Source organism: Serpula lacrymans (genome assembly GCF_000218685.1).
Source record: "Serpula lacrymans var. lacrymans S7.9 unplaced genomic scaffold SERLAscaffold_1, whole genome shotgun sequence".
Lineage (NCBI taxonomy): Eukaryota > Fungi > Basidiomycota > Agaricomycetes > Boletales > Serpulaceae > Serpula > Serpula lacrymans.
Genome location: NW_006763290.1, coordinates 389,451 through 410,086, shown reverse-complemented (window position 1 = coordinate 410,086; position 20,636 = coordinate 389,451). Strand labels below are relative to the sequence as shown.

The 20,636-nt window shown below is 41.8% G+C and overlaps 4 protein-coding genes across 4 annotated transcripts; all 4 read left to right on the top strand.

The window, feature by feature from the left end:
* Nucleotides 1–3,042: 3,042 nt before the first annotated feature.
* On the top strand, nucleotides 3,043–5,547 carry SERLADRAFT_404484 (uncharacterized protein; the record flags this gene model as incomplete). The annotated part of the gene is made up of 6 exons (XM_007312025.1): nucleotides 3,043–3,300; nucleotides 3,594–3,877; nucleotides 3,961–3,991; nucleotides 4,277–4,764; nucleotides 4,923–5,163; nucleotides 5,317–5,547. The coding sequence occupies 6 exons, from the start codon at nucleotides 3,043–3,045 to the stop codon at nucleotides 5,545–5,547; spliced, it is 1,533 nt and encodes a 510-aa protein (XP_007312087.1).
* A 3,802-nt stretch (nucleotides 5,548–9,349) lies between these two features.
* On the top strand, nucleotides 9,350–13,658 carry SERLADRAFT_364413 (uncharacterized protein; the record flags this gene model as incomplete). The annotated part of the gene is given in 14 exon segments (XM_007312024.1): nucleotides 9,350–9,470; nucleotides 9,522–9,844; nucleotides 9,893–10,055; nucleotides 10,106–10,209; nucleotides 10,258–10,650; nucleotides 10,706–10,732; nucleotides 10,789–11,292; nucleotides 11,345–11,707; nucleotides 11,758–12,064; nucleotides 12,115–12,206; nucleotides 12,263–12,391; nucleotides 12,439–12,560; nucleotides 12,613–12,826; nucleotides 12,846–13,658. The coding sequence occupies 14 exon segments, from the start codon at nucleotides 9,350–9,352 to the stop codon at nucleotides 13,656–13,658; spliced, it is 3,675 nt and encodes a 1,224-aa protein (XP_007312086.1).
* Nucleotides 13,659–15,644: 1,986 nt separating this feature from the next.
* Nucleotides 15,645–16,226, top strand: SERLADRAFT_454514 (uncharacterized protein; the record flags this gene model as incomplete). Its single annotated transcript, XM_007312023.1, has 2 exons — nucleotides 15,645–15,983; nucleotides 16,043–16,226. The coding sequence occupies one exon, from the start codon at nucleotides 15,712–15,714 to the stop codon at nucleotides 15,907–15,909; it is 198 nt and encodes a 65-aa protein (XP_007312085.1).
* A 2,289-nt stretch (nucleotides 16,227–18,515) lies between these two features.
* On the top strand, nucleotides 18,516–18,965 carry SERLADRAFT_431669 (uncharacterized protein; the record flags this gene model as incomplete). Its single annotated transcript, XM_007312022.1, has 1 exon — nucleotides 18,516–18,965. The coding sequence occupies one exon, from the start codon at nucleotides 18,516–18,518 to the stop codon at nucleotides 18,963–18,965; it is 450 nt and encodes a 149-aa protein (XP_007312084.1).
* Between the last annotated feature and the right edge of the window lie 1,671 nt (nucleotides 18,966–20,636).

Here is a 20,636-nt window from a genome sequence, read left to right as displayed (position 1 = left end):
AACTGTCCCCAGGATGAACCACATGGATATTTTCATCTTCCAAAGTGCCCCATATCTTATTCCATTAGATTGTTACATGTGTGTGATACTCTCCAAAAGCATTAAAAGTGCAATATCTGAAGGATGTCCCATGTAAATTAGGATACCTTTTTAGGTGTCATCAGACCATATAGCTGATGCTGTGGCACAGGATGCATGAATATATTATTTCAATCCAAGAATTTTTCAATTTGGCAAAATCACTCCCTAATTAGTGCACAGTGCACTCTTTACTATACTTGTCACAGATTAAAATCTCAATCTTGCCTCATTAGAGATGTGATTGGGTTTTACACATTTGGTACAAAGGCTACACCTATAAATAATATCTGAAAATGAAACACACATAAAGGACAATCACCTAACTCTCTAAAGCTCATCAAACTGCTTTATACACAATAATTTAGTGCACCCTGACTAATTTGATGTAATTTCACCTTCCAACCTTTTAAAAATCTGGATTGTGTACAAAGAACTACAATTTCTCTCTCAACAAAGACCAAACATTTAGCACCCTATAACCGTAGAAGAAGACACCAAGGATAACAGAGCAGCTGTTCCAGGCATAAGAGAATTATTGTCCCTGGGACCATAGAGTGGTTGTCCCTGGGGACATACCAGGGAAGACCGGCATATTATTGTTAGTTTTGGTGATTCTGCACCTTTGTGCTACCTATATATTTTCATTCTTTTCTCTATCTATTCTTCTATCATTCACTATTGATTGTGTTCTCTATTATTTCGCCTTTGTGGCTGCTTTGTTTACCTTTGTTTACAAAACTTCGGACAGTATTGCAGAGTCCAATGCTTCCTATTCTCTAGTTACTCACATTGGACTCTAGGTACTGTATACCTGTCATACTCTCTAATAATATAGTTACTCACATTGGACTCTAGTTCCAGTCCCTGATTGCTCTCAGCAAGTGGCTAGACACTTCCTTCAAGCTTTGTTCTTAATAATTATGGCCTTTTAGGTATAAAGGTATATAGAAATATATGAAGCTAAGAGGTATGTCCCAGAGGGGTGACTGAAGTGTTGAGCTTGTTGTCTTGTTGCTCTAGATTTCCCTTGATTGCTTTGTTTGGAAGCCACAATGGTTTTTTTTTTGGAATGCTGGTATTGGGTAGTATGATTGATTCGGAACCAGAATCTTGAACATATCAGTGTCGGTAGAAACATGAGACCCGTCCAACCAAGGAGGAATGTTTGGTAGTGCTGATTGCTCTTTAGGTAGGTTATTAAATTAGTTGTAGTACAGTCAGAATAAAACATGGACTAACCTAGTGGCAATCCAGATGAAAATGGGTAGTACCAGTGATGCATAGTATTGGATGGTGCTGTTGGCTCTCGAAAGAGGAAGTGGAAAGAGAAATGTAAATATACCTAGTGAGGTTTCACCCAACAATAACTTGGATTTAGATAGAGCTGACAAATATATAGTTTTGACTGAGGATAGCCAGATCAGAAATCAAACTTGAAAGCTCACCTGGCAATGCAGACAGAATTGATGGGTACAATAGAAATGTTGATAAATTGCTCTGAATATTGACCAGGCCTTCAGGTAAGTCTTGGATACCATTGGGTATTTCCACCAGATGCATGAGGTCATTCCTATGCATGCTCCACCACAGTACCCCACCGACCAAACCCAAAGTACGACCATCCTATTATTTTCTTGATTTCTCTCTCACTTATCCCTGTTCCAGTTCAACACTTTCCTATTTAAAAGACCTAAGCAATATTATCACACCTTTATGGACCTCCTTATCAAGGCAAGGGCAGCTCCCTTGAAAAGTTACTGCGCCATTGAAGACATGCTCCACATCCTATTTCCCCTATCTGAGCTCTTCCCATCTATGCTGGGTGCTCTCCCTCAAGAAAACCCCTTGTTCACTGCCTTTAAATGCCTTTGACAGGAAGAGCTTTACTTGTCTGAGTCAGGGAAGTAGACTGCTGCAATTTCCTGCCTGGATTTGACTAAGCCATGGAGCCCTGGCTTAGAAGGCTAGGTTGCAGATTTTCTCAACTATCTGGTTCACAAAGTTGATCAGCTTGTGGATTCCAGCACCTTCAAGAGGTCCAGATGGTGGACTTCTGCGTATGCTGTCCAAGCAGTTGGTGATGCTGGTGGAAGGTGCGGCCCAGATCTTGTACTCATATATCCTCCAGTGACATGTTTTATCCCCTCATCAGGAAAAACACTTTGGCTATATAGACTCTAATAGTACTATAGTTGCAAATATAGTTGTTATAGTGATCATAGCTGCAATAGAAACCCCAACATCTATTCAGAAACAATGTGCTCTTATAGTACTCTTATAGTTGGCTATAGCCTCTTATAGCATCTTTCTATATGGGGTTCTTCCTTTACTTTGCTCTACGTGTTTGGACAACAATACTGGGGCTAACCCCAATTATGTTTGTGTCAGCACTTTGGGTGAATTGAAGTTTCACTGTATTCTGTTCATTTCTGACAGCATCCATGGGCGTGGAACTGTAGTTAGGTGAGCACAAATACCTTCATTGAGGAGATCAGACAACCCATGGACATTGTAGTTAAAAGGTGTCAATCTGAGAGTAAAGGATACTTGGCATAATACTCGCTGCTGTCTTACTGAGGGTACAATTATTCGCCTGCTTGAGGCAAAGGGAGTAAAGGGAGTCCCACATCTCATTTGTGAAGAGAAAGTTTGCAGCTCAAAATGATGGGCCCAGCATGATCAATCAAGCCAAAGTCTAGAGTATAATTCCGCATCCAATATTTGTGATGCCCTTGGCTCCACATTATCCCTGAAAGACATGGAGAGGGCCCAAGTTTTGGCTTATCCACACCACCCTTACCAGCTGTGTGTTCACATTTGTTCAACAACTACACCTGCTGGTGCAATTATAACAGATTTAAATTTCCTAGAGGAGCTCCTTGTCGTAATCATTGATCTCATCAAAAGCAAGTACCATACCCACTATTTATTTGTCTATACTAACATTAACTAGGTCACAAGATGGCAATGGTGACCTCTGTTTCAGGCCAAGTTCCTGTGAAAGTTTTACACTGGGATGACTCAATCAGAAACTCCCTTAACCACAAAAAAGAAATAATCCGCTCTGACCAGAGTATCTATTCATCAGATTCATTTTTACGTCATAATCAACCTGAGTGGACATTGGATGTTGCAGAGGGTACTCTTGATGAGGTTATACAACAGTTGAGTAAGGAGGGCTGGCAGGTTGGTAATGGAAATCATGTTCTTGAGCATACAGTAAGTGTTTATATCAGCCATCATTCAATTATTTTGTTTTATGTATTCATTTTACAGGGGACAGAGCCTTTTATGGAAGCAGAAGTGCAAAATATACAGCCTGGTGACTGGATTTGACACACTGCCCATCACGACCTGGAGTCATTCTATTATGTATTGCTGGCCATGTATGTCTTGATGGTAAAGCCGTATGAGATGATGGATGCAGATGCTAAAGAAAGGATGACATCAAGAAATGGCTAAATTCCGAGTTCACTTCAATGTTTACCCGCTCTGACACTGCTTTCCACAAGTATCAGACCTTTGGCAGAGTCAACGGTCTCAGCTTGTTTCTTGAAAACAATGTATCTGAATACTTCGCCTTTATGATCCCTTACTTCAAGTGCCTCTGCAAGGTTCTGTTTGGGTCCACATTGCTCCTCTCAAAGAGCTTTGTAGAGGCAGGTCCGCCGTCATTCTTTGTACTGTTGCATGCCTTCCATGACAATGTTCTCAATATCCTCGGGGAAGCTCTAGAGGAAATTCAACGCAATGAAAGGTGGAAGGATCTGAGGAGGCCTTTTAGCACGCCGTCAGGGTTTGTCCATCATCTGGATCTTTGGAGGTCTGATAACAAGCAATTTGCATTCCAGGCCCCTTTGATGTTGAGCTACATTTCAGGCGCAAAGGGGACCAGTGGAAGTATGGCAAGGTATTCTAAGTTGATTACTTCCTTTGCATCCTCTCCTCAGGCAGTCAAGGCCTCCAATTGTCTGCAAGCTGTTACTCTCCAATCTCTCAAACGCTGTTACAATGCCTTGTCTTCATTTTCTGCTTCTGATTGCCCTTATACTATTTGTAATGTGACCTTGTTTGATGTCTGTAAAATTGGGTTCTCTGTAGTATTCATCGTTCCTCATCTCCAACCTAACGCAATACTTATTAACTGTGATGCTCCTCATGTATGCCCATCATTGTGTGGCAAATATTTTTTCAGTACCCGTGCCCCAATACGCACATTGGCTCTGCAAGAAGCTGTGCTTGGTACTGCAAGGGCAAATCAAGAGAGATCCTAACCCAGCAGGATGGCAACTTGGCGAGGCAAGGATTGCTGGTGGAAGAGAATTTAGATAACCACTATGGCCCTCCACATCCATTCCAGAAGGAATACAATGGAGATGCTGTGGAAGATATTGAAGAAGGTCTATTTGCATTCATCCCACTCAGGCAACCTGAACAGGAGGATCTGGAGCCAGGGGAGGCAGTGGGTCCTTCTAATTATCCAAATGCCATTTCCCTGAATGATAATGATGATGAGCGTGTAAAAATTCTCCACCCTACAGCACGACAGATAATATGTATGGACCATACCTTGCATGAGAGATGGAGAAAAGAGTTTGAAGGGGAAAAAGGGGCTGTAGACAGCTATAGGGATGTGGATATGGATAATAATTTCCCAGTTGCCTCTGGACCACAGGATACTAGGTTCTTTCTATTTGCATCAGAAACAGACTGGCGAGTTGCCTGTTGGGCAATCCAGGATGGAATAGGTCACAAATCATTTGACCATTTGTTAGCTATTCCAGGGGTATGTCTGTATTCTATTCACTTACTAGATCTCCTTGAAGCGGCTATTGTTTCAGGTCAAAGAGAGACTGGGATTGTCCTATCACAACATCAGAGGGCCACACAATAGAGGTGGTAGGAGGAGATGGAGCAGTGAGAAGAGTATACCCTATGCTAGCCTGCTATGTGGCCGATTATCCAGAGCAGTGTCTGGTGACGTGCTCAAAATATGGTATCTGCCCCAAATGCAAACGACCTCCAGAAGAGCTTTCAGCCTCTACTGCAGGAAAGCCACGTACTGATCAATGGACAGAGTCAGTAATGAACAAGGCTAAGGAAGATACACATTCATTCCATTAGTTTTAAGAGAGGTGCAAGGAGCAACTAGGATCTGGAGTCTACAAGCCTTTTTGGACTGGGTTTCCTCACTGTAACATCTATATTGCAATCACTCCTGATGTCCTCTACCAGTTATACCAGGGTGTTTACAAGCACATGGTGCATTGGTTCCAGCAACTACTAGATCCTAAGAAACTTGATGCACGCATCAGAGCACTTCCTCCCTGCTTTGGTGTTTGTTATTTCAAGAATGGCTTTTCTGCTCTTGGTCAAATAGGGGGGAAGGAACGGAAAGATATGGCAAAGATGCTATTGGGATGCCTTATTGGCAAACTTCCATGTCATGCTACCATCACCTATTGATCACTTTTAGACTTTATTCAGATAGCACAATACCCAATGCATGATGATACCACCTTGGGCTACCTTGCCCAATCCCTCAATATTTTTCACCAACACAAAGATATCCTTATTTGTCTGGGAGTCAAGGACCATTTCAACGTACCTAAATTTCATTCCCTCTTACACTACTAGGAGTTTATCACATGGTTTGGCACCACCAACAACTACAATACGGAGATGTTTGAAAGATTTCATATAGACTTTGCTAAAGATGGATGGAGGGCCTCCCATAAGAGGAATAAAGCTCCTCAAATTATTTGCTTTTGAGAGTTATCTTAAAATGAGCATGGAAAAAGACGATGAAGATGTTTTCCTTTGTGCCAAGTCTCAGGATTGTCATATCATTATTGCAAAGAATCCAAGCAAATCCCAACAATCACTTACACATCAGGAAAAATGGAGGTAGCTATATAGAGCTCTATAGCACTATAAGTACTCATAAAGCAGTTATAGTAGTCAAACCTATTATAGAACCTCTGCCATATATAGAGCCTCCTCATATAGCTCTATAAATGCTCTTATAGATGTTGGAAATTGTTGTGTGGCTGATTAAAAAAATCAACACAGACATGATTTGAACTCTCAACCTGCTAGTCAGCTCTTGGGTGACTAAGCAACCTATAGCCACACATCACATTTATCCACTACACCATGAAAGCTTATAAAATGTATTATACAGGTGTTATATATTGACTTTTTATGGACTTAGATTATTTTTTTACTCATTGTCACTACTTATATTTGGATAAATCATTATTCTTATTTTGTGAGTATCAGGAATACAAACTACTATTTCACTAATACAGGCTACATAATTAATTAATACTGGATGATTTATTAGCCCTTTTAAGCACCTTGAACTATATTACAACTATGACCTTTACAGCTATAGGAGCTATGTAGGCTGCTATAGGCTATAAGAGCATTTAGTATCTTGCCTATAATAATATACTTTACTCCAAACACTTTTGGCCTCTTTCTATTATTGAACAAGTTTATTAGATTAATCCAGAGTTTGAGGGAATTATAGATACTTCTCCCCTTGGTTAAAAATTTGCCTACTACTGTGTGTAACAACCAAGAGTTAGTTACTCCGGCGCACACAGGAACACACTATAGAGAAGATGAAGAGGGAGTGGTTACCCCTTAAAACACAGTGAGTTAGTTGGTATACAACAGGAGTGTTAGAATATACTCTGACATACCAATACTCCATAGGATAATACCTCTGATTTGTAAGCCAGCCCAGTATGCAGCAGCTATTCTGTGTAAGACGTCCGTGGTTGCATGTCATGTTTAAGGTCCTACATTGTATAACCTTGGCCATATAGCTCAATTGGTAGAGCAGCTGGCATGTATCCAGAAGGTTCCAGGTTCAATCCCTGGTCTGGTCATTATCCAATTTTATCAAGGAGGACTCGCTGAGGAGTCTCCTGGATCTATTGGGGTATATATACTACTACAGGTTTGTTTGTACATGTGTACTATACAGTTGATAGAGACAGTGGCTGATGATGTCATGAGGCCTAGCCCGCATGGCCAGCTCCACTGTGTGAGAGAGTTGTGTCCAAAATAAGAAGAAAGGCAACACGGTGCGAGAAAGGGGAAGTGCCGCATGGCACCATGTGTGGAAAGCTAAAGTTTAAAGCGGAGAATAAAAGTAAAGGGAAAGTCCGGAAATTGTGTTATCGTAACACTGTGCTATAAGAGCTATAAGAGCTATGATTGCACTGATAGTACTATAGTTTCTATGAATGCGTTTATATATATATAGGTGATGGCTATAAAGCACTATATAGCAAAAGGGTTTTTCCTGATGTATCTATCATGGAGAAGCACTCCTGCCCAGGCTTTGAGGATGTACTCAAAATCTATCTTAATTCAAAATTACAGCAGCCCCATTCCAGAGCACAAACAAGATCTTATCCTCTTCCATTTCAAAACCTTGATATTTTCCACTCATTCAAATTCTCCCTTGAGACTCTTGGAAATGATGTGGACTTGTTTGATAACCAAATGGATGCTGTAAAGGCAAAACCCTCAAGTGTTGGTGGAGAGCATCCTAAGTTTGATACTATTATAGTGATGAACTCCAATGACTGTGAATCAACAAGTTTGACAGGTAAGTTCTATAATATAAAGCTCTATCTACTATCTGTTTAAAAGTTGTACCAGGCACAAGAATTGGATGTCTCAGAGTGATCTTCAAGTTACCTACAACTTTATATGGCACACATATTGCCCCTTCTAACTGGCCCAAAGATCATTTGGCTAAGGCCAACAGCTGAAGAAAACCATATGATGTACTCTGTCACCAAACCTGGGCCTAATGCTTCTGGCTACCTGCCTGGTGATATTATACCCCTTTCTGCAATTAGACAGGTTTGTCATTTGATTCCAGTCTTTGGGGGAAATAGAGATAATTGTCCACTTAATTGGACTCACAGTAATGTTTTGGATGTTTGTACAAAGTTTTATCTCAACAATTTTAGTAGTAAATACGCTTATCAGACATTATGGTAAATTCATAATATGAATATTATTGTTTTGTTTTTAGCTAAATCTTGTGCTATAAAGGCTATAAATGCATTGATAGGGCTATAATTACTATAACAATATTTGTATAAGGCTATAATCGCATTTATAGGGCTATGGTTGCTATGAAAGCATCCATATGTACATGTGGTGGCTATATAGCGCTACATAGCAAAAGGATTTTTCCTGATGGAGGGGCGACCAGGGGCTGATGAGTCGGCAATGAGTGGGCAATGCCTTTTGATAGCACTCAAAATGTCATATTACAGGTGCTACCAAAATGAGAACCGGAATTTCATATTTAGAACTTTTAGACGTGGCGGATAAAATATCATATTCACACCGACTTTTTGTGCACTTTACACAGTAAATTTTGGGACTCACTCAAATCTTGAGTGAAATTTGTAACAATAGGTGTCTATTTTTCAACGAATGAATTACACATATATATATGCCTTTTGAAAGAGTTAAATGTTCAGTAAAATATACTACAAATACAACTTTGGGCCCGAGCGAAATTTTAAATTTCAGACGATTGAAATGTCAATGTAAAACTATGTGTTTTGTTTGCAGTTTTGGATAACATTTTGGGACGTGATGTGTTAGTAAAGAGCCTAATTTACAGCTTTCTTACTAATATGTTAGATAAGCGGTGTGACTCAGGTGCCAGGAATTTCTCAAGGTTATTGTGAAGGACACTCGGCAGATCGGCAAATATTGATTCTCCGCTCCATCCGAGAGATGCTTGCCAGTGCAGCTTGGCGCTCAATCAACGTATCGCTACTGAAAGTTAACTGAGCTTGGAACCTTCTGGCTCACCACTTCTCATAGATCTCATCGATCTCACCGCCCCTAGGATATTCGCTGGTCCCTGAGTTTGGACCAGACTACTCACATCTTGTGCCACCACCCATATTCAATCCTCATCACTAGAATCTAAGAATTTCCAAATTCCTCGAGGTATTCCGCTGAACTGCAGAAGGGTTTGACAATCGTAGATGGTGTGTAGCTTTATCTGATGAAATAAAATAAGGCTGCAAAGTGTCGTTATAGGCGAAGTCTAAAAAGGCTGGAACGAAAGGTGTAGCCGCTAAGCGGGCGGACGGTACTACAAGGGTGACGAAGGTATGTACAAATATGCAATGGCCTACTCAGATTTTCTTGATTTTCATTATGATAGGCGGATTGGAAGGATGGATTCAAGAAGAAACAAGTCGGTGTTTCCGATATGACACTTCTGACAACAATCAGCAACGAGAGCATCAACGAGAATCTTCAGAAACGATGGATTAATGCAGAAATATATACATATATTGGTGGTGTCCTGATATCTGTGAATCCATTCAGAGGTACAAATTGCCCTTTATATGACGATTTTGAGCTCAGGTGCCTGTTCCTAGACCTTGGTATATATTCTGAAGAGATCCTACAGAGATACAAGAGCAAGAATCGACTAGAGGTTCCTCCCCATGTTTTTAGTATAGCGGAATCCGCGTACTACAACATGAATGCCTATCATGAGAATCAGTGTGTCATTATATCAGGCGAATCTGGAGCCGGAAAGACAGAAGCAGCGAAACGCATCATGCAGTATATCGCCGCTGCATCTGTTGGTCAGGATGATAGTATACAACAAATCAAGGATATGGTACTAGCCACCAACCCTCTGCTAGAGAGTTTTGGTTGTGCGAAGACACTGCGGAATAATAATTCCAGTCGTCATGTTTGTAACATTTAAATCCTTTTGCGCACCACTAAATGATGGCATCAGGGCAAGTACCTAGAAATCATGTTCAACAATATCGGTGAGCCTGTTGGGGCCCAAATTACCAACTATCTCTTGGAAAAAAGCCGTGTTGTAGGTCAAGTGGAAAACGAGCGAAATTTCCATATCTTTTACCAATTTACTAAGGCAGCATCGGACGAGCAGCGCGGTGAGTCTCCGCATGCTTTTTCATGTAATGTTTGCTGATGATTTCTGCAGATCAATTTGGAGTACAAGGCCCTGAATCATATGCATACACTAGCTTGAGCAGATGTCTTGATGTTCAGGATATGGATGATATTCAAGATTACAGCCATACTATCGTGAGTATATTCCTCTGACCAGCTTACTCTTTTCTGATTTATCTGTAGCATGCCATGCAAGTTATTGGCCTTAATGCACAGGAACAGAACGAAATTTTTAGAATCCTTGCTATCATTTTGTGGCTGGGGAACATCCAATTTGTAGAAATGGAAGATGGGAATTCTTCCATTGCTGATACGGGCGTCACGGATTTTGTCGGCTACATCATGGCCGTTGATTCTTCTATGGTCGAGAAAGTCATGACCTCAAGGATTGTGGAAACGCAACGAGGTGGTCGTCGAGGTTCTGCCTATGATGTACCTCTCAACCCGGCACAAGCTACTGCAGGACGAGATGCCTTGGCCAAAGCAATTTATAACAATTTATTTGAGTGGATTGTCTCTAGAATCAATATATCCATGAAAGCACGGGGTAATACTTCTCAAATTATTGGAATTCTCGTTAGTAAATTCAGCTATAACATGATCTTGCAACTCATCGGTGGGTTTTATTCAGGACATATTTGGTTTCGAAATATTTGAGGTCAGTGTTACTTCTGCACATGGATCTATTACTCACTATAAACTATTTGTCTATAGGACAACTCTTTTGAACAGCTTTGCATTAACTATGTGAACGAAAAGCTTCAACAGATTTTCATCGAGCTGACGCTTAAAACTGAACAAGAAGAATACATTAGGGAGCAGATTCAGTGGACCCCTATTAAATATTTCAACAATAAGATCGTGTGTGATCTTATTGAAGAACGTAGGCCACCCGGAATCTTTGCAGCTCTAAATGATGCCTGTGCAACAGCCCATGCCGATCCTGCTGCCGCAGACGGCAGTTTCGTACAGCGTACTTCTAATTTGTCTTCGAACCCGCATTTCGAAGCACGTGGAGCACAATTTCTAGTCAGACATTATGCAGGAGACGTGATGTATAATGTGGCAGGCATGACCGACAAGAACAAGGATGCACTGATCAAGGATATACTGGATCTCATAGCCAGTAGCAGAAACCAGTTTTTACAGACTCTCTTCCCTGATAGGTCGGATCCTAACAGCAAGAAGAGACCTCCGACAGCGGGTGATAGAATCAAAGTAAGTGATATTTTGTCTAATGGTACAATTACTGATTTAATAAAATATGTAGTCTTCGGCGGGTGCCCTCGTCAACAACTTAATGAAGGCACAGCCATCATATATACGTACAATTAAGCCCAACCAAAATCGCAGTTATACGGAATATGATCAAAAGGCTGTGCTGCACCAGATCAAGTATCTAGGCCTTCAAGAGAACATACGCATTCGCCGAGCTGGTTTCGCTTATCGCAACGCATTCGAGAAATTGGTAGAAAGATTTTATCTACTTTCGCCTGCCACGTCGTACGCAGGGGAATATATTTGGAAAGGTGATCCCAAATCTGGTTGCGAACAAATATTGAAAGATACAAGCATTGCAAGGGAAGAATGGCAAATGGGTGTCACAAAAGCTTTTATAAAAAATCCGGAGACGGTGAAGCTTGCTTTAATACATTCAGCTGTTTGTTGACGACTGTTTTGCAGCTGTTTGCCTTGGAAACTATGCGAGACCGGTACTGGCATAACATGGCTTCTCGCATACAGCGTGCATGGCGTAATTACTGGCGATACAAAAATGAATGCGCACGTCGTATCCAACGCTTTTGGAAGAATAACAAAGAAGGGCTAGAGTTTGCAAAATTCCGAGACTATGGACATCAAATCCTAGCAGGGAGGAAGGAACGAAGACGTTTTAGTCTTCTCAGTTATCGTCGGTTCATGGGCGATTATCTCGACGTCAATGGACAAAGTTTTTTGGGGGCGGAGCTACGCTCGGCTTGTGGACTTGGAGGTAGTTCATTCATTTTCTCCGTGGTCTACTTGATAAACTAAAATTTGCAGCAGTTGAGCATGTAGCTTTCAGTTCTAGGATTCAATTACTCGTTTCCAAACTGGGACGATCCAGCAAACTTAGTCCGCGGTTTCTGATTGTAGTGAGTGTCCCTCTTAGAATAAGGGGGTGATGGAAATCGCAGACATCATTGTACAGGTTCCAACCACCATATATTTTGTTACCGCGGGGCAGAAAGATGGTCGCACTCAGTGCACACTCGAGCGGAAAATACAAGTTATTACCACCAAGGCTATATCTATGTCTATTTTACGAGATGACTGGGTGGTAGGTTTTGTTATCCACACACACTCCATCGCTCATGTAGTCTTCAGGCATTAAACTGCAATGCATCTGAGGAAGGAGACCCTGTATTCCATTGTTACTTCAAGACTGAGCTTGCTGCCACTCTACTTCGGCTTTCGCAAGCAAGCATCAATATGTCCCTTGGAGCTACGTACGTATTGAAAATATTGCTCTATGGAAGAGGTAAAATTCATGCTAAGTAGTATCGAGTACTCTAAGAAGAAGGATAAAAAAGCACAAATCAAATTCATCAAAGACGAGGCTGTTTCCAAAGACGACGTTTACAAGAGTCACTCCGTCCACGTTGCCTCTGGTGAACCACCCAGCAGCATGTCCCGATCTCCTGCAATGCGGAAACCTGGCATTGTGCATCCTATAATCCGTGGGAAGTTGATACAAGCTGGAGAAGCCTCTAATGTTCGTGACTTACATCTAGCCTTGGCCTTCCCTAATTGGCAGTTCTTTACAGAAGGCTAAAGCGGTCCCAAAATTCTCGCTCGCCGCGCAAAATTTGCTGGCGAACCCCACCACAGCCTCTGCCAATGAACCTGCTTCAGCACCGACGAATCCCAGTTTACCTTCGCCGTCGAAAAATTTAGTTGAAGTAAAAATGTACAAAGCGAAGTTTGCCTTCCAAGGCCAGGAAGGTGAAATGACCTTGAAAAAGGACGATATTGTAGAGCTGTTGGAGAAGGATGTAAATGGGTGGTGGCTTGTGAAGAAAGACGAGCAAGAAGGTTGGGCCCCCAATAATTACCTTGAAGTTGCGTCGCCTAAGTCCAAAATTCCTCCCACTCCCAAGGGAGTCCCGCTTTATCCTGTATCCACACCATCTACCTCAAGCTCTACCCCCATCGTACCGAATATTCTGTCTAGCTCTGTAATGGCGGATAGCACACCCTTCTCTTCCTCAGATAGGGCACCAGCACCTTGGAGGAAACCCGTTGGTAATGTTTCTACTGGTCTAGCTGATAGCATTCCAACGAATTCGAGAACATCAAGGTCTCTGTGTAACAAGGCTGCCCTACCTGTTAGTAATAAGCCTAAGCCTGCGCCACCTCCGTTGGCAACGAAGCCCAGTACCCCTCAAGGCCTGACTAAGCCTATCGCTTCTACTGGCCGTTACTCTCGAGTTGGAATGCAAGTAAACGAACACATCTCCACAGAGTCCAGCACGGCTTCAAGGCAGTTAAGTTTAGCTGCAGTGGTAAGGACTTGTTTCCTATGGTCTGATCCAGCTCACTTGTAATATTAGTTGGCCAAACGGGCTGAGAACACGAGTGGGTGACAACTTCATCTGTAACTTGTCGAGTACCATCTGTTTATGACAGTACTAAAGGAGGCGGATTATAAAGGAGATAATTGCCCCCAACATAATACTTGGAATGAAGATATTTTGTTCAATGTTTGTTCAATGTATTCTCAAGAAACATTAGGAGAAGGTACAAAACATTGCCTGTGTCGTAGAAATTATATTACATAAGCGGACTTGGGAGCGTATGGCGCTCCGGGTTTGCGGCTGCAATACCAAAGATAAAGGAGGAGGAATTTTCTCAGTTCACTGGGGATCTATCTCAGTTTGATAAAGAAGATGCCATATTTGATGAGGGGTCATCTGAAGCTTCCTCTGAAGAGGAGGATCCTGCCCGCCATGATTGCAAGGCCAAGATGTTGGATGCCATGCTGAAAAGGGTGGCACAGCAACAAAGTGTAATCCAGCAGGCCCAAGCTTCCTTTTCCAGCACTTCAATACATGGCCATAATGTTCCAGGGTGGGAAATGGACGTTGCTAGAGGTACTGCTCACAAGACCTTTGAGCGCTTGGCAGGCCAGGGTTGGGCTGTGGATAACGCAAACCATGTCCTTGAACACACACTAAGTTTTTTTTTTGAAGCTACCGCCTGTACTAACCGATTCTCATTATTTGCTCAGGGTACAGAGCCCTTCATGGCTGTAGAAATACAGAATGCACAACCTGGAGAGCCCATTCAGCACACAGCACATCATGATCTTGAGTCCTTCTACTACATTATTTTAGCTATGTGCATTCTACTGGAGTTACTATCAATTCAAGGACAAGGTGTTTATGGAGAGCTCAATCCTAAATTCAACACCAAGTTCACCCATGCAGATGCAGCGCATCACAAATTCACAACATTTGGCAAGGCTGATAACCTCCGTAGTTTCCTTGACGGACATATCTCAACCTACTTCGAATTTATGATCCCCTACTTTGAATGGTTGCATAGCACAATTTTTGATTCTGCAATGTTCATTCCCAAGAGGTTCATCAAACTTGGCCCCGCCCCCTTCCTGGTGTTGACACCCACCACCCACGACTCCATTTTGCAGATCTTTCATGATGCTCTCAATGTTATACAAACTAGCAGGAAGAAATTGACACACCTGAGACAGCCATTGACAAGGCCAGAGGGATTTATACCTCACTTGGATCTCTGGCGCTCAAGTGATAATAGATTCAAATTCTATGCTCCGCTTGTGGTCACGCACATTGCAGGGACGAGTAGTGGGGAGAGCATACCCAGGTACTCTGCATCAGTCAAACCTTCCAAATCAACTTCATCAGATGTCATGGGGACAACTCGGGCACTTAATGCTCTTAAGAGAAAAGAAAGTGCTCTGACTGCTTACAGATCTAGCCTCCCAGCCTCTGCTTGTCACAAACACCAACACCATGCTTCTTAAATTGCTTTTTATCACTTATATTCCTTATTTTGTTGCTCTATGTTGAATTGTGTTCTTTATACTGGTGGTTGTTTTATACTTTGTATTTTTTATACTTTAACTAGCACATGAATGGACAACTTATGACCATAACTGCTGCATTGCACCAAATAGCAAGACCCATTACAGATTCATTTTATCAGTGACTCGGAGCACCATTATCATTGAGACTTCCATTTCTTCTATTATGTCCTTGCCGATATATCATCATTGTACATTGGTTAACAGAGATGCTCCCTATATGTGTCCTGCTGGATGTGGAAGGTCATTTGCAACAGCTCATGCTGTCAACACATATCTTGGCTCTGCAAAAAAAAAGCCTGTGGTACTGCAAAGGAAAGTTACAATCACTTGCTATCCCGCAGTCACAAGAAGATAATGGAGAAGACGCTAGTGGATTAGACATGTTAATAGATGATGAGCATACCAAGGAGGCAATTGGCAAAGTACTACAGGAGTTGCAAGAGGATCTTTTTTCATTCATTCCAATCATACATTCTGACATTATTGATGATGGGGAGAACACAGCAGGCCCATCCCTTCATCTTCTGGGAAGAATGGGGTACCATCAATGCTGTGTGGCACACATACCTGGGGCTATAGCGCCTTTAAACCTGCGTGGAAACACCAATGCTGTGCCTGTGGTACAGATGACCCAACAAGCCTGGTCACCCACAGTACGAGAGGTTAAAGACAAGGATGCACCATCCCTCCCTCCTGTCAGTCCATCTCCTCCGAAGCAGCATCAACCATAGGCCCCTATAGTGGAGAAAGTGGATGATGAGGATGCTTTGTTCAAAGGAGAGCAGGGAACAAATGCAGACTCCAAGGGAGAATCAGATGATGAGAATGATGGGAATGATGGCATCCATGACAAACACACCAAATTTAAACAATCATTCACACCACCACCCACAACTTCTGATGCAAAGGCTGCACTGGCAGATGCTACTTAGATTTTGCACCCAAAGTGGAAATCCGGGATTGGTCACAATCCTTTTGAAGGAGATGAGCTCCTCCAAAAGCGGCTTCAGATGGTCAAAATGTGCCTGTGGATTTACACGGACAAGTCACAGTCCACAACCTAAACTGCAGCATCCGAGAAAACGGCACACTCATTCCAAACAAGCATGCACACTGCCAAACATGTCCACAAATGGGCGAGGTTGTTCATTACAGATCGGGAAGACCTCCCGATGAATGTGTATGTGTCCTTGCTTGATAAAGGCGAGCTTGCAAAGGAAATTCACGCACATCCATCAGGAAAAACCATTTTGCTATATAGCTAAGCATGTTTCTATGGCTTCTATGGCAACTATAGTATTACTATAATAATCAAGTTTTTTCTATAATAAATAGCATAGCTGTTATGGTAGCTATAGCAGCTATAATAGCTTGTTTCTATCTTTGGGAATTCCATTCTGATTGTGATGAAAACACCATTATTACTCACTAAATGGTTTGGCATGTGTGTTAGTCTGATTATTTATATAATGGAAGTCTATTATATATGTCCCAAATGTTGTCTATACATTTCAGCAACCAGGCTTTGCTATGATAGATGCTATATGTGCTATAGCAGCTATAGAAGCTATAATAGCTTGTTAATTTCTATGAGACATTTTTCTGGTGCTGATGAGAACACCCCTATTATTCATACCATGGTTTGGTATGCAGGTAATTTAGCCTAATGGTTTTATTTTAAAAATCTATCACAAATGTCCAAAATATTCAATTGTACAGGTACTAGAGAACACTATTGATATTGCATCAAAGTTGAAGTGTTTTGCTTGACACACAAGGATGAATTCAAGTGGAGTTTGAATATGTGGCACCAAAGTGAATTTTCCAGCAGTTGACTTTGAACACTATAATTGAGTGTGTGAAAATGGACAGTGTCACTGTCCATTTTCACACGCTTCTCAGGATTAGATTATATTTGAATGCCACATTTTTTTCAGAGTCAGCTCTTGACACATATATGGCACTAGTGTGATTTTATATGTCACATCACAATGGCACACCATTGCGCTTCAGAGTCCTGCACATCCTTCTTTCCTTTTAAGTTGCAATAAAATTGAGCTAATAGCATACTTGTTAAGTATACTGTTAGCTCTAGGTATGGTTTTTTTTTAATAACTATCTTATAAGGCACTGAAATTAGCTCTGCTTTATTCACAGTGGCCACTAACACCAGTGCCATATCAATACCCAACATATCCCACCACTACATCATCAGCTGTTAGTAGCAGCATACACTACTGCTTCAATTATCACTAAGGTATGTTACAACTACTCCAAATTGTGTTTGACCACCTTATCTTTTTCTGAATAGGTGTGAATAGGTTAACAAGCCAAAGTACGTTCCTCCATTTATATCTATACCTATACTTATAATCACTTACTGGATGCTTACACTATCCATCAAGGCTTGATAAACTATAAAGAAAACTTATCAAGTTATTCATGAAATTCTGTGAGTATTGTCAAAGTGTATTTATACAATAATATCGAATGTCATCTATAGTGAATAAGTATCTTAAGACTAAACAGGAAGTTGAGAGAACTTTCTAGTTTGTGGGGGTTCACTTCATTACAGTAGTTTACTCTATGTATGTCATACAACAGTATTAGGAATAAAGTCTGACAGTTTGCTATATGCGATAGTAAAAGTAAATTTAGTATGATTGATTTGAAACAAGAATCCAGAATTATGATATCTCTTATATTCTATGAAAGCAGCCATAGTAAAGGCAACAATGTATATCACAAATGTGCTACTATAGCAGGCATAGCAAACAGCTCAAAATAGTGCTGCTATATAGAGCTATATAATAGGGACTTGTCTAGGCGTACTATAGCTACTATTTTCCCTATATAGCACTATAGAGGCTATGATAGCTATAAAAGGCAACTAGGTTTTTCCTGATGGCTCTTCAAACAATCAGCAAATATATCAGTGCACAGGATATTGTCCACTTTCTGGATAGAGGACATCAAATCACAGTATGGACTCAAGAAATCAATCTCACTGGCAACTGCCCACAGGTGGATGCATATGATGGATTTCCGCTGGACAAAAGCCCCATCCAGTTAATACACTGATGGGCATGAACGTGAAGATGTTGTGACGTACTGGCAGACCCGCTTCTTGCCCACAATTGCCGAACTGGAATGAAACATGAGGACTTGGAAGGATGGTATTGAGGAGGCAAGGGATTGGCGGAATCCGGCAGCCAAGAGTGTCGTAGTATGGTGGCACAATGAGTCGATGTTCTACGCAAATGACCGCTGTAAGGTTTATTAGGTTCACCTTACCGAGAAGGCAGTTCTGTGCCAGAAAGGAGAAGGTGTATCAATCATGGTTGCCGACTTCATTTCTGCGGATTACAGCTGGATGACATCCCCCGACAGCAAACAATGCACACACATATTATTCAAAGCCGGCAAGAATTTCCAGGGATATTTTTCGAATGAAGATGTTCTCCGCCATGCATGTCAAGCAATGGATCTTCTTGAAAATTGGTATCCCACTGAAACTCATGTCCTTGTCTTCAACAACGCACCCACTTACCTCAAACAAGCAGACAACGCTCTTTCTGCCCGCAAGATGTCAAAATACCCAACAAAACCTGGGAGACCATTTGTTGGTGTTCAGAGGAATGTTGTTGACAAAAGCGGGCAACCGGTCTACAGAACAAATGGTAAGGTCATGAAGGAGAAAGTACAAATGGCAGATGCTTGGCTTGCAGACGGCTCACCACAGTCACTGTACTTCCCGCCAGGAGATCCACAGGAAGGCGCCTTTTGAGGGATGGTAGACCTTCTTAAGGAGTGTGGGTACAAGGATATTGATGGGATTCGTGCTGAATGTCCAGGCTTCAAGTGCCCCAAAGACACCCTGCATTGCTGCTTGCACCGTATGCTCTATAACGAGCCTGATTTTGCAGAGGTTGAGTCCCTTCTTGAGGTAACTTGCAGGGCACAAGGATTCCAGGTTGTATTTCTCCCCAAGTTCCACTGCGAGCTTAATTTTATCAAGCAATGCTGGGGTCACGCAAAATGCACCTACCGTCAATTCCCACCATCAAATTCTGAGGCCGATTTAGAGCGCAATGTCATTGCTGCGCTTGATGCTGTCCCACTGTGCACAATGCGCCGGTAAGTCATAAATTTGTGGTGTCACAAGAATAGTAAATTACAGCTGTTCTAATCTACGTTCACGCAGGTTTGCTACTTGATCACTGCACTTTATGGACACTTATAGAAAAGGTCTTGACGGCAAGCAGGCAATGTGGGCCAACAAGAGATATTGAGGACACCGGACTTTACCCATGAGTATCATGGGAGAACTTGCAGCAGCAGGCCTCTGAAGTGACTTCTTGACATACTAATACACTTTACTAATCCATTCAGTCCTTTTAAACAGTCATATAGCATTTTGTTTACAGCTTGTCATACCCTAATAATATTTTTCTTCGTAGATTGTACCTACTCCCATGCTTAATGTACTTAGCGCACACTTATCCTCCCGGATCACCTGACCGTCACGCAAATATCACAGCGCCACATAGTGGTCGCGTTTGCATGAGTCCTATCTTACCATTGCCAGATCAGGGAGAAGCTGGGGCTTTTTTACCATAATATACGTGGATTACACAAGATTGTTGACTACAGCATACTATCTAGGGCTGAATAGAAATCAACAATGATATCTTTTCCTGATACTCTAAATGATACACACCTTATCCAGTATAGAAATGTACTTTCAGCCATCAGGACTCTCTTTTGGAACCCTGCACATGCCAAACATATAGTCTATTGCCCGAAAAAGATTTTCACCAATGCGAGGAAAGAATCAAGGATTTATCATGAAATGTGGACGGGAAAATGGTGGCATGCTATTCAGGTGAGCATGGTTCTGTATCTTCCACTTACAGTGACTTACAGAATCTTTGGAATAGGCTCATCTACCATCTGGGGCAGCCTTGGCCCCTGTTATCATTGCTACGGAAAAAACCCAGCTTACACAATTCTCTAATTCTAAATCAGCCTACCCTGTTTATCTTACACTTGGCAACATACCCAGAGCTATACGTTGTAAGCCAAGCCAACATGCTTGCATACTTATAAGATACCTGTCCATCAACAAAGCCACAGGATCTCAGCTTACTGCAAAGGAGAAGTCTTCAAGGGTTTAGCACCTTTTGCATGAGTTGATGCAGATTATACTAGAGCCTTTGAAGAGAGCTGGTATCGAAGGAATTAATGTCACTGGGGGAGATGGTGCTATAAGGAGAGTCCATCCTATCTTGGCTTGCTACATTGCAGATTATCCAGAATAATGTCTTGTGGCATGTACAAAGTATGGCACATGTCCCAAATGCAAAAGACCTGCTTCTGAGCTCTCAGAATCTACTGCTGGGGAGCCATGTACACAGACCTGGACTGAGGAAGTCATTCATGATGCTAAAGTCAATGC